This window comes from Prorops nasuta, unplaced genomic scaffold (assembly GCF_024137725.1).
Source record: "Prorops nasuta isolate Cenicafe-Biocafe unplaced genomic scaffold, Cenicafe_Pnas_1.2 PNAS00002, whole genome shotgun sequence".
NCBI lineage: Eukaryota > Metazoa > Arthropoda > Insecta > Hymenoptera > Bethylidae > Prorops > Prorops nasuta.
In genome coordinates, this window is record NW_027116799.1 from 4,591,817 (window position 1) to 4,604,786 (window position 12,970).

The 12,970-nt window shown below is 44.2% G+C and overlaps 1 protein-coding gene across 3 annotated transcripts in view; it reads right to left on the reverse strand.

Moving 5' to 3' along the window:
• LOC136776233 (neural cell adhesion molecule 2-like) overlaps positions 1-12,970 on the reverse strand; it is a 204,336-nt gene that overhangs the window by 190,587 nt on the left and 779 nt on the right. Inside the window, exon 2 of one of the 3 annotated variants that reach the window (XM_066731627.1) lies at positions 10,050-10,364. The exons of 1 other annotated variant lie outside the window; for it this stretch is intronic. In XM_066731627.1, coding sequence (XP_066587724.1) covers positions 10,050-10,122 — 73 coding nt within the window. In that variant the 5' untranslated portion in view covers positions 10,123-10,364. Of the gene's footprint in view, positions 1-10,049; positions 11,813-12,970 lie in introns of those variants that run through there. One more of the 3 variants, XM_066731618.1, reaches the window with a different exon arrangement.

A 12,970-nucleotide genomic window follows, 5' to 3' on the forward strand; every position in this document is an offset into this window, starting at 1 on the left:
GTATTGTCTCTCCCTGAAACTTTGGACCAGTGACGCAGGCAACGTAAACTTACAAAATCGCGTTAACGTATTCCGCTTTACGAGAGCTTTCATAACGGACCGATCGCATCTTGACCGTCAAAATACCCGTAACTTAAACCAAATTGGCCTATAAATAGACTCTCCATGATATGCAAACGCCTCCGAGACTCCAACTGTTACGACCCTGGGAAGGTACGATTGCACCCTAGACGACCTCGCCAAAGACTGCACGCTATATAGTGGTAAAACGAAGATTAATAATTTCATTCGTCCAAATAACAGTGATCCATACGACTCGTAAATAACTCACTAATTGCTGGCCCCTTCGTCGCTTATTGTTAGATCGATCAGCAGCCATTCCTCTTATTCCCGCGGTATATCCAAACAATTCTTATCAGAATTACTCAAGCTTTCCATAGACAATTAGCATTCATCATCCCCCACCGCCCCCCCCCCCCTTCTCTCTACCATCGGCCATATTTTTATCAGAGTTGGCAAATAAATAGCGATTCGGCTCGCGTCAATGACTCCCCCTCAACGTGCAGTATGCATTAACTGAAATAGCTTCAAATTGATCTCGGACTGAATTGGCTTTCATGGGGTGTAACGAGGTTATGTACTTTCCTGAGCACGTACCGGCCTCGCGCGAGCCTTTAAAGTTTAGATAAACGCAATCGAATGGCCAAGTGAATTTCGACAAATCGTTGTATCGATCATGTAAACTCGTAACGCGGCTACATCGGGAACATCCGTGATAACATCGGGAATATTTCATTAGCCGAAGCTTTTTCCCCAGCTGCAGTCTCTGCTAGAGAGAGAAAGAGTGAGTGAGTTTGCGAAAAGCAAAATCTGCTCGTTTCGAGATGGATGAGACGAATATTATATTCGAGTCTTTCGATTCTACATATATATATATATATAATACTAGCTGTGTATTAACGTATAAAAAAATAATCGCGAAAGGTTGACGGTGATTTAAAATGACGAGTGGAATGAGCAGAATGGGAGAACAATACACGCGAGAGTGCTTATATAGGCAAACACAATCTGCAGGATGTACGCATCCTGGACATTTGGCGAGAGTCGTCCACTGCCAGCGTTGTCGTCGCGGCGTAGTCGTCAAGCCCCGGATCCGAGAGGGTTGACGGCATCTATCCATGGACAATGAGAGCTGATCCAGTACGCTACCATTATCCGCCTCTCGCGCCTATGACAACTCCATGAATTATGCAGCGTAATATAGACGGATATAACGTCCTTTGCTATCCCCGCCACTGCCATGCACTCGTAACCGCATACACCCGTGCCGTTCCTATTAACCATCGCCAACCCAAGACACTCGATTTAACATACCGTCCTGTCCCATCCCATCGCCTATCCCATCCCACACCATATACCATCCTCCTCTCCCTATTCGCTCGCCATATTCCACTTACCAATAACAAACACAGTTACGCTTCTCCCTTTCTACCCCCACCCACATCTCCCTTCGCACTCTCCTGCCATTTTCCCAACTCTCTCTCTCTCTCTGCCCCATCACCAGACGCAGCTCCCTCGAGGAAAAACGCGAAGCCCGCACGCGCACGACAAGATTGCACTTCCCAAAAGATTATGAGGACTGCCGTGAAATGGAATTGCAACGGATGCGCCACGCTTAAAAAGAGAGTTGTCTCTGCCGTAGCAAAGTTTCCGGTCGTAGAATATCCAAGAACGATATTTCCGATGCGAGGGAATTTCCCTACTCGAGAAAAAGATATCGTTTCGCGACGTCTTGTTGCATCGTGACGCGAATCGCTAAGATGCCAAATTATTGCCAACTCTCGTCTTTCGCTGATTGCCAAAGGTTCTCCACCGTTCCCCGTTTCCCACCATGATATATATATATATATATACCAACCGCCAAAGTCATTGAAAGTTAGGTATTGCTTCAGCCATTCGACATTACAGTTTTCAATTAACACGACAATCGCGGTCCTTACCGGAGTCTCGCGCGATCGACGCTTTCAATTTTCGACGACGAAAAAGTTTTTCTTTGCGAAACATGGGAGAAACGTATGCCGCATGAAGTCGGTGATATAGTCAATAGGTAACGAGCCGTGAAGCGCGATTAAAACTTTAAGGCGGTTTCTTCCAGCGAGGGGAGGAGTGGGGGTGGAAGGAGGAAGAAGGGAGAAAGAGGGAGAAGCAGATAAAAGCACTAAGACTTCCTCTTAGCGGGGTCCTTGGATTCCCAGAACACGTTTTTCCAGCTGGCTGGAGAATTCGATTGAACCAGGACAACCATCCGACGTATACTCGGCGCCATTATATTATTTATCGAGTGGTAGCTGAAAACCACGTACCGGGGAAAGGAAGATTAACTACTAATACATTCAAAGCTATTTTCTTTCGGGCTATTGAAAAAAGCATTTCTATACACGAGCTTTGCAAAATTTCTCATTCGACGATCGGAATAAACCGGAAGAGACCAGGAAGGAAGTGCCAGGCTTGCGGGGTTACCGCACTCGGTGTATTAATTCAAATATAGGTCGTGGTGCTTTTGCTTAATTCGCAGGCTTAACGGAGAAAAGCCTGATGTATATTAACGCTCGGCGCGGCTAATCAACATTCACTGGAAACAGGAGTCCCGAAGGAGTAATCTGTCCAGCGAATGGATGACCACTGCAGCGGACCGATCAACCGAGCAAGGATCCTGCGGGAATAAACGCGCTCCGGCCGAATCGATTGTTACAACTTATCGATCCCTTTATCATACAGCAATAATGATCGCAGGATTACACAAGTCTGTATATGTTAACTCGCTGCTTCTTCAGCCGCATCCATAATAATCGCTATGAACCTCGTGGCCTCGTATCGCTCCAGAGACGATAAATATTTAAAGTCAATTGCACTTCTGCTTGGTTACACTCTTCGAGTATGCGGCTGCGACGGAGCGTAACCCTGAGAGGACCTCCAGAGTAAATATTAGTACTTCTGAAATGATGTTCACGGTGACCGTACAAAGTGTATGTATCGCGGTATCGCAATTAATGTCTCTGTCACTTAAATTTCATTATTTATCGTTATTTTCCGTAAATATTTGATACTCGTCAATTATTAGCGTCAATTCCGTTCATCCGATAATAAAATGTCCGCGTGGTAATAAAGAAGGCAGTGATTGACACGTCGTTCGAGAGACAATAAATTTTTTAAGATAGCATTCGAACGTAGATATGATGGGATGTAAGTGGACCTCCAGTGGATCCAAAGTGACACTTAAAGTGACTGTATAAGTATGCACCACGGTATCATAAGCACCGTCGTCATCATTCAAAGCTTTACGGTCCACTCTCACGACCCTTTAATATCCCGTTACGAAATAACAATGCCCAGCGAGAGATTCCATGATTAATCGTATATCCATTTAAACGTTCATCGAGAGGGAGATATTTTTCACGGAACATGGATATCATCTGAATAACGGTCATGCCGGAAATCACGACTAGATATGATTATTGGATTTTTTTTCCAAACTGATGATAAATAAAAATAGTGTAATATACGGGATAATATTTTTTTTTAATCATTTCCGGTTTGATTTGTATTAAGAGCGCTTCCTGTGGACAGATTCATAAAAAATATCTTCCTCGTATATAATACATGAGTATTACCGGTTTCGTTCCACCACTTTACAGATATAGTATATATATATATATTTTTTATAATATACGTGCCACGCGCGAAAATATTGCAGAATTTAATTGGAGGAGTCGCGCATTGGAAATTAACGCGTCTATTAAGTGGTTTCCGGGAAATGAATGGGATATGCTATAACGTTACACGCGTGACAATTTCCATTCCTTATTCGAGTTTTCGCGTCGTTAGGATCCGTGAATGTCGGCGTTGTCGCGTAAAAGCGAGCGGACGTTGCTTGATGCTCTTCAGGAGTTTCTTGAAGCGAGATCGAAGCAAGCGGACGCAGGAAGTCCCAGGTGTGACGAATGGAAGCGGAAAATGATGGAAAACAAAGGATAAACGCAGAAAGAGATAGTGGACATCGGGAAACGAGGGAGATAAAACCATCATCACCACTGCGCTGTTTTTCGCGTGAATACCTGCGAACAATCGCGTTATCGTACCATGCACCGGCAGCGCTGCTGCAATCTGCCAATACACGCGTATATATATATATATATATACTATAGAAACGTATATATACGTTTATTACTGAATATTTTTCGAGAGCACTCGACGAATTTTAATCTTGGCGCAAAGTAGTTGAACGAGCTCTTAATACGGTAAAGTTTTATAAGCGAAACCAGCTTTATATGTCTGTAATCTGGTTAGGATGCGCGATCCTGCACGGACAGAAGATTAATTCTATTTATATCCTGGCGGTACATGCGAATCCTCGCGTCGGCGCGGCGTCGCGTCGCGATAACTCTGCATCGGTCGACGTTTCAATTAATTTGCTCTCAACAAATCGTGTCCGCTTCGTCATTCCCTTTACCCCTTCGCTCTTTGCCTGAAATTCCTCGGTGTATATCCAGCACGTCAGAAGCTCCCAAACAAATTACCTGCAGAGCGAAATGGTCGACCCGAAGACGCTCGCACTAATAATTCACTCCTGATTCCAGTCGAAACACCAAATTTCCAAGGAGCTATCGATTTCTCTGCTTCCTCGACACACTTTCCTCATTTCATCGTCTATTTTAGAATATATAGTCGTAAAATATTAACGCTTCTTTCATATAAATTAGAATTAGTAAAATATGAGCTACGCTCCCTTGATTCCGAGTAAATTATTCGGCCACCTATCCTTTGTGAGATCGTTTTACTTGGTTGCAGTTTCTTCCTTCCATTTTTATCCCGCGAGGGATCGCCGATAGGAAATATCCTGATATCCAACGCGAAGATTCCGGAGACCAGACGATTGTTCCTTCTCAGGATTCTATTCGATTTTACAACGTGAAATTTCTCTCAGCTCTAAAACTATTTTTCACGCTCCCCCTATCCTTCTTTAGGACGATATATTCGTCGAAATATGAACGTAAAATATATACGCGAGTTACATCGATTTTCAAAAATATTTTTACCTACACTCCATTCCCATTTATGGATTTTGGGATTGTAATATTTTTTGGCACATGAGGGTAAATGGATATTAATTTTATATGTATTCGCACAGTGGTGAGGAAGAATCATACGCTTTGCGTTTGTGAAAATTTTGAAGATTAGAAGTGCTGTCCTATAAATTGTGGACAAGGGAAAGAGCGCGAGTTAGGAATTTTATAAATGTACATAGAGGGTGCTCGTAAAGCTCCTCATCCTCTATTACTGAAAAAATGCACTTTTCGATAAAATAAAAAACACGCAATTTTTTGCTCTTTTCAACCCCTATTACGCTGGTATTGATTTGTCCTTGAGAGGTCACGGAAAGGTCACACGAAGGTCACACTGATTCTCTCGAATCGAGCCTCGCCTCATTCCTCGATCATTGCACATTATCGCAGCTGACTTGGAGAGTTTTTAAAAACGTACCACGAACGCCCTGCATATCTGCATTGACCTGGACGATTTTATGCATTTTAGCTCCCAAAAAAGCCAAGCAACGAAATTTTTTATTTCGCTGCAAGCAGTGTAGCAGAGTTTGCAATTTTCGTACAATATGAAACGTATAACTGCCAATTCATTTATTTAAAAAGCTATTTCTCTTACGTGAAATTGAAAAAACGATAATGATCACCGACTGTGTATGGCCGTAGAATTTCTACATTTCATTATACAGATGCACAACTCTCTAACAATGGTAATAAAACTGGTATCAGAATTAGCAGCCAAGGAATTTACGGTGGAAACATATGATATTTCATCACAAAATGGAAATCTATGAGAGTTTATTATTCATTCGTCATGGGGCGCTTTCGAATCGCAGAGCTCACTATCGCATTTGCATCTATAGCCATTTCCCTTGGCGCATAAATCTCGGACGCTCACATTATTAATATCAACAGCATCACACGGGTCGAGTTAATAAATTTGTAATCTCTGGTTTGAATATCGGTACAAGGCGAAATATATAAATATCGATTTTTGCAGGGGCGTGATTCGACTGAATTAAGGAATGAAGGATAGTGCATTAGAGGGCGGGGGTTGAGGTGGTCAAAAAGAAAAAAAAAAAAGAAAACAGAGGAGGAGTCTCTGAATAAGAGTGAGAATACTGAGAATGGTCGGGGAGCAAGGCGAAGGAGCGGAAGTGTAGTACTATGCGGTAGAAATGGAAAGCGACAGACGCTCGTGGAACGCGAGAGTTAAGGAATGAAAAAGGAAGGATGTAGAGTGAACAGCTCCTCCTTGGATAAGGATGGTAAAGGGGGGGGGGGGGTGATTGAGGAAGTCGAGCTGCAGAAAGGAAACTGCGGCGGATCGGTTCGTTAAACCTTCCCAGAGAAAGAAAAGCCATCGTACCCGATACGATCTAAGCTTCCACCACGTGTCTCTGTATTTTTCGCTATCGTCAGTGTGCACACGTTTCCTCTGTGTGCACACAAGGTCCAGCCAAATGGAAATGTAATAAAGCTTTAGAGCTGCTGTCAAATGAACTCGCTATTAAATCGAAATACGTTCTATTGGATTACATTTTAATGTCTCGTTTCAACTATAACAAAAAACAACCATAATACCGGATAATCGACGATTCCCGTCACGATTCCGATACTATATTTCTGTATCGAATATCATCAATATTTGCAATTACTGGCGTTTTACAAAATTATGCTGCGTCACGAAGCTACGCTGTGCAGAGGACTCGAACAAGGAGCGAGAGGGACAAAGCATCGAATGAGCGAAGGTTGGTTGCAGGTATTGGCGTTGCTCGAGGTGTCAACCCTTTCCCCACGTTGGAGAGTCAACTTAAAGGAGCTTGCTTGTGCAATCGCGTGACACGTACGACAATGTCATGCAGTCGACATTAATTACCCTGTCCCTTTAACAAGCTACCAATATCTTACTCCACGCTGCTTCCACCAGGCCACTTTCTCTAAAAACAACTAAGAATGAAAACTTTTGCTGTATGACGTTCGATATGATCAAGGAAGGGACGAATTGGTTTTAAAATCGTTCGAATCACGATAGCTACTCTCGGGAGGAACATTTATGTGTGTATGTGTGTGTGTGTGTGTGTGTGTGTGTGGTAGTGCAGTTGGTTGACCGAGAAACTGCTCGGAAATTGAGCCTAGCGTATCCTGGAGGCAGTTGAAGAACCTGCAAGATCGTGGGACGTGTCTTGCCAACTTCCGAGCAACGCCCAGTCATTCGAGTTCCGAAACTTCGTCGAGCCCATTGCAACGGCCAGCCAGCTCTCATCCTGTGGATTTTCTTAGGAGACCGATGCCTGTCTAGGTGAAAGCTTCTAATAGCACGCAGGACTCGTTCTCTTGTGTATATATATATATATATACAAAACATATAGCTGTGCTCATTTCTTTTTTATCCCAGCGAGTACGTACCGCACGAATCATTGATGCTAGGTGCTCCCAGGGACGTCGAGTAACCAAGTTTATACACCTCTCTAACACCACTCCCCGTTTCCCAGGATTCCAAAACTATAACGGCCGCTTTATATCACTGCACTCGAGACTATCGACGAATTCGTCTCGTTCAGTCTAATAGAAATCCTCCAAACGTGCACATGACGTCCCCAACAGCCCCACCACTACAAATGTCTTAACACGAAACATTGGAAATTATGCTTCTGACAGCGAATATTCCCAACTGTTCGTTCTACGATAAGACTAGGCATGCTTGCAACCGAACCCGAGACAATTTCTTGCTAGGACGAGTATGGGACGAGGCGAATGAAAGCTCGCGATATATCCTAGGAAGCTTTTAGATTTATTGGAACACTCGTGCTGATTTCGAATCACGACAGATGAACTTATATATATGTATATATATAAACGTGTAGCTAGCCCGGCATATCTGTACCAAAGCCGTATAACCGAAATTAGAAAATTGCAAATTTAGCTTTTACGACTTCTTACGGACGAGATATCTCGCGTGATCTTCGAGCATCACGGAGGAATATATTTCGCGGATTGTTCGCCGTTTTACTACGGAAGCTTTATCTATTAAAGGACTTATGGCCTAGTTTATTGAAACGTCTCCCGAGTTGGAAAGAATTTCGTGTACCCGTCGACTGCGATTATCCTTTTGGCGGTAAAGCATTGTGGTAATATTTTAGTTTTAATACTCGCGGCTAGGGGAAAAAGAAATCACGCATAGTTAGACTCATTTTCTCCGTGAAATCCGCTTTCCTCTGCGACAATCTGCTCAAGGTACAACCTTCGCAACTTCCCTCAAGAATTTATTATTTTTCGAGTTCTTTGCTCCTCGCTCTTTCCGTCCGCCTTCTTATTCTGCATCTTTCTGGTATTCTAAGCTCACCGAGGCATCATCGAGATTGATCGAACACCGTTGAGACCAAACGGGAAACAAGTAGTACAATATCCGGTTTTAGGAATAAGTGGAAAAAATCAATGATACGTGAAACGGCTGATTCGTCGATTTTTCTGTTCAACGCGAATATATCCAAATGTGATCAGTTAAATTATTTGATATACATTTTACTGAAATAAATCCATTTATTGCGTCGCATGGACAGGAAATGGAACGTGTGTAAAAACGCAAACGTGTACATCGACCATGAGTGCTGACGCGAAATATTTGCGAAAGGAGTTTTTGCAAAAAAAAAAACAACTTGGAAATACGCTCAAAGACTATTTCCTTAAGGATGAGGATGGCATTGAGAGAGGAGGAAGAGAGGATTTCCAGGAATAATAGAACGGAAATAATGACCGTCGCTGGAGTGCATGGCTATTGGTTCGACTCTATACGTATAGGCTGCTATCATTATAGGGCCGTGCATGTAAAAAAGATGTGGCAATTGTAGGAAAAGGAGAAAAGCAGGAAAAAAGGAAAACGGGGGAAATGAAACGGTGTTACGAAGATCCCGTGAATTTTTATGATACCAATGGATCGGACTACTGCATGCTTGCACCTTTTCAAAAGACTGCCCTATCTATGCGTCTCTCAATGCTCTAGCGTAGAATAAGTGAGTGTACGATATGTATGTGTGTGAACAAAGCAAAAGGGAGAGAGAGATGATGGATTTTCATCGACTGGCGAAAGAAAAAATATCTGACTCCGCAGCAGCGATTCATCTCTTTCTAGCTCAAACTCTAACACTCTTTCAATCATAGTCTCCCACCGCCTCTCTCCCTCTCTCACTCTCATTTTTTCTATTTTCTTTTTCTTTATCCCTCCTACTTTAAAACTCTGTGCGAATATAAAATTAAAACCCACGTAACCATTGTAGCTATTATTTTATTGTACGCGAAATGAAGCTGAATCCACACTGATGCTTATGTAATAATATTTTCATTCCAACTTCTTGCGTTTCGTTTATCGCCTGAATATACCAAACTGTACATATATAATATTACACCTATATAAACAAAGCGGAAATCTTAAAGTGCGAGCTGACGAAAAAATTGGAGCTAACCGTTCGTTTAGAATAAATTTTATGGGATGAAAGATACAGAGTCGGCGTAGCCGGATGAAAATGTAAAATAAAAATATGCAAATTTGAACAAGGCACGATTCTCTCTCGACTATGTATAAAATGAGATTATCAATATTCGCCATAACTGATAAAATATGACCTTGGCTGATAATCCGTCAGTAGTCCGTTATGCGTTTTCCGTGTTTTCCGACCAAACGTAAAATTTAGCAGCTTTGAAAATCTAGCTTTTAATTTAGTCGGAAATCTCGATGAGAGAGGTGATAAAAGTTTTTAGCGCTTCAGTCTCGCGTCATTATCATTGAAATATTTAGCTAAAGCAGAGCAACAAATGGGCGTTTCCCGTTTCGATGATGTTCAATTGGGTTTAAACGTATGATAATGTCGAGCTGCGAGCGTGGCAAAAAGGCGAATAATGAAGTTCGTAACGGAAGGGGGAGGGGGTAGAAACACGGTGAAAAAACTTTACCTGTTTTATCATCCATGGAAACTGCGTAGGAGGCAGCTTTTACTAGTCCCAGCAGCAGCAATATACTCCACATGTTCCCTCGCTGTTTGTCGTATTTGTAAAGCGCGAAATCCCAGGCTAATCGAAGCTTAAATCGCTAGTTAAGAACGCCCGGCGCAATTGTCCGCAATTGTAATTTGATCGGGAGACGATACCGCGGCATTCGCACAAGACTATACCTGGATTTAACTTTATAATGGACAATTGAGCAGCCACGAATACACTCGCGAAGTAGTTGCAGGCATCAGCCACGTATTATACGTCGAGCTAAAAAATCTGCACATAAACAGCTATATGTAACATGGGATGCATTCACCAATGACTCTCTCCCCCTCTCTCTCTCTCTCTCTCTCTCTCTTGCCTTCTCGCTTCCACAACACTCTTTAGGCAGCACTGAGAAAAGTCTTTAATAGCACACACACGCACACGCGACAAGAGCGTTTTGAAAAATTCATGTATAAATGTATAACGATGAATATAGTAGCGTTTAGGAAAGGAAAAAGAGGGGGGGGAGGTGGGGGAGGTCAACGAACGATTCGGGGGTTGATAGAAGCAATATAGGGCAGCGGAATGAAGAAGCGGCGGATCATAGGGGTGGTTTTTCCATTTGGGAAGAGCAGGACGAAAGGGGTGCTTGCTCGACGCTAATTCGCAGCCGCATTAAGCAAAGGTGCTTTGGCGGTTTTTCGCCTCTAATTAAACTCTAATTAAAGCCACCACACCTCTATCTGGCCTGGAGGTGCTTCCCCGGCTCTTCTTCGCCTCTTTTTTTGTCTTCTCTGCGTAGTCCGGCGCGCTTATCCTGCACCACCTACGCCACCGCTGCAGCCATCACCGCCTTCGTTGTTACTGCTGCCGCAGAGTTATACGGCATTATTATCGAAGCTTTGTACAACTGCGGCATTTCCGAGGCCAACCACGGTAATACTCCTCTAGCTCGGCAGCACTATCCTCGCCTAATTCGTATCCATCCTGCCATTCGCCAACATAGCCCCTGGATGATCCCATCGAACTTGTCCCCGTTGCTCGAAAGAGGTGCCTTGCTAATAACGGCTTCTCGTTACAACTTCCACCCAACTTCTCTCCTCTGTGTGTATATACGTTCTACTATATAATATATATATATATATATATATATATATGTTATACTATATTCGCCCCTCTATCTCGTCGACGAGATATCCTCGGGCACGATCTCTAGTACCGCACTGTCCCTCCCAGAGCCCGACCCTCGGCCAGCCCGGTTAAACCTTCGCGATACACCACCGAGATTGCTGGATAGAGATTGAGTGGTCGCACTTGAATAGCTAGCTTCGAGCGGTGTCATTTCTCACAACTGGAATGTTTGCGATCCAGCAACGATCGATGTTCCAAACACGTTAAACTACCGAACATTTTGCGTAACGATGCATTCAGCCGAAACTCTGGAGAACCGATCAACGCGTAGACACATGCGTTGGTGGCACTCTCGGACTGGGACAATAATTGTTCCACGTGCTTGGGACAGGAATAATTAACGTAGTTGAGCGTTGAGCGAGACGGTGCGAGGATCGGAAGAGAGGCGGGGGGTGAGTTTTATGGCTGGTCGTATTTACAGGTGGGGTAGAGGGGAGAGGGGGTGAACGATGACAAGCGCGAGCCAGCGAGGGGTTTTAACGAGCAGAGGGGTCCACGAGAACATCCCTCTTCGAGCGGACGACGTAACGCCACGCGAGCACGTGGTCCTCGACCGGTGGCGGACGGCACACTGACGGAGAAGACGAGCAAACGGCGCGGCACGGCGCGGTGACGGGCGCGCAGCCTGCAAAGCCTCCCCAAGAGGCGGAGGCTTTACAAGCTAGCTGGAGGTGGAGGTACCCGATGAGGAGCAGGTGGGGTTGGGAAAGGGGCTTCCGTGCACCACCGGTGAGATGCTAACGCTGGAAAGGGATGTTTGTCCTGTATGTAAGGGCGCGCACCCTGCTAATTTATGTCGGTGCTCTGTATAACCTTTATACATTGGCAAACACCCCCCCCCCCCACTTCTCCCTCCCTCTCTCCCTCTCTCTTTCTCATTCATAATCATCGCTGCGCACGAAAAATCGTCCACGAAACGAAAAATACCCTCTTTCGGCGGTACTCGTATATAAGTCGCGAGGAAGAAAAGGGGTGGTTTTTTCTTGGATGAAAGAAGAAATTTTACGAAAGCTCTTCTTTCGCCGGGAGGAGTATATACGCTGCGTAGAGTGCGCCTCCTCTCTGCAGACGCGTGTAATCTAACCAGGCGTAAAGTGACTTTTAATTTAACGATAATTACAAGTCTAAGCTCTCGAGAGGGTGGGGGGGGGGGGGGGAGGTAAATGAATAGGAGGAGCTTGGAGAGGATTCTGTTCGGAGCGATTCTTATGGGTCATCGAAAGGTTATTCCACATGAATAGTATTTTTTAAATCCTGTTATAGAAAGGCAATGGAATATAATTGAGAGAGGGGGAGGGGGGGGGGGGGTTGCAAGTAATTTCCAAGCTGGCTTAAAGGCGGAAAGTCGTTGCCACGACAGGCGTTTCTCGAACGTGGCTTTCGATAGCTCGGGGAGGTCGGGGCACTTGGTCGCACTCCGTTCGCTCGTGCACGAGTGCTTGCTTTCAGTTCAGTGTCGAAGGCAGTTTACAGTGGTCTGAGAGGACTGAGAGAAAAGGATGAGAACTAGGAGCACCGTACCAGACCAGCCAGTCGGACAGATAGAAATGAAAGTTTGCTAAGCTGGAAGGGGATGGCATTCTTGCGAGGAAAAACGGCTTTGCCTGATTTCCTGGATCATCGGCCGTGAATTCGATCGACTATATATTTTATACATTATTATTATGTCAGCGGTGATCACCGGTTTGAAAGCAACGTGGCGTTTT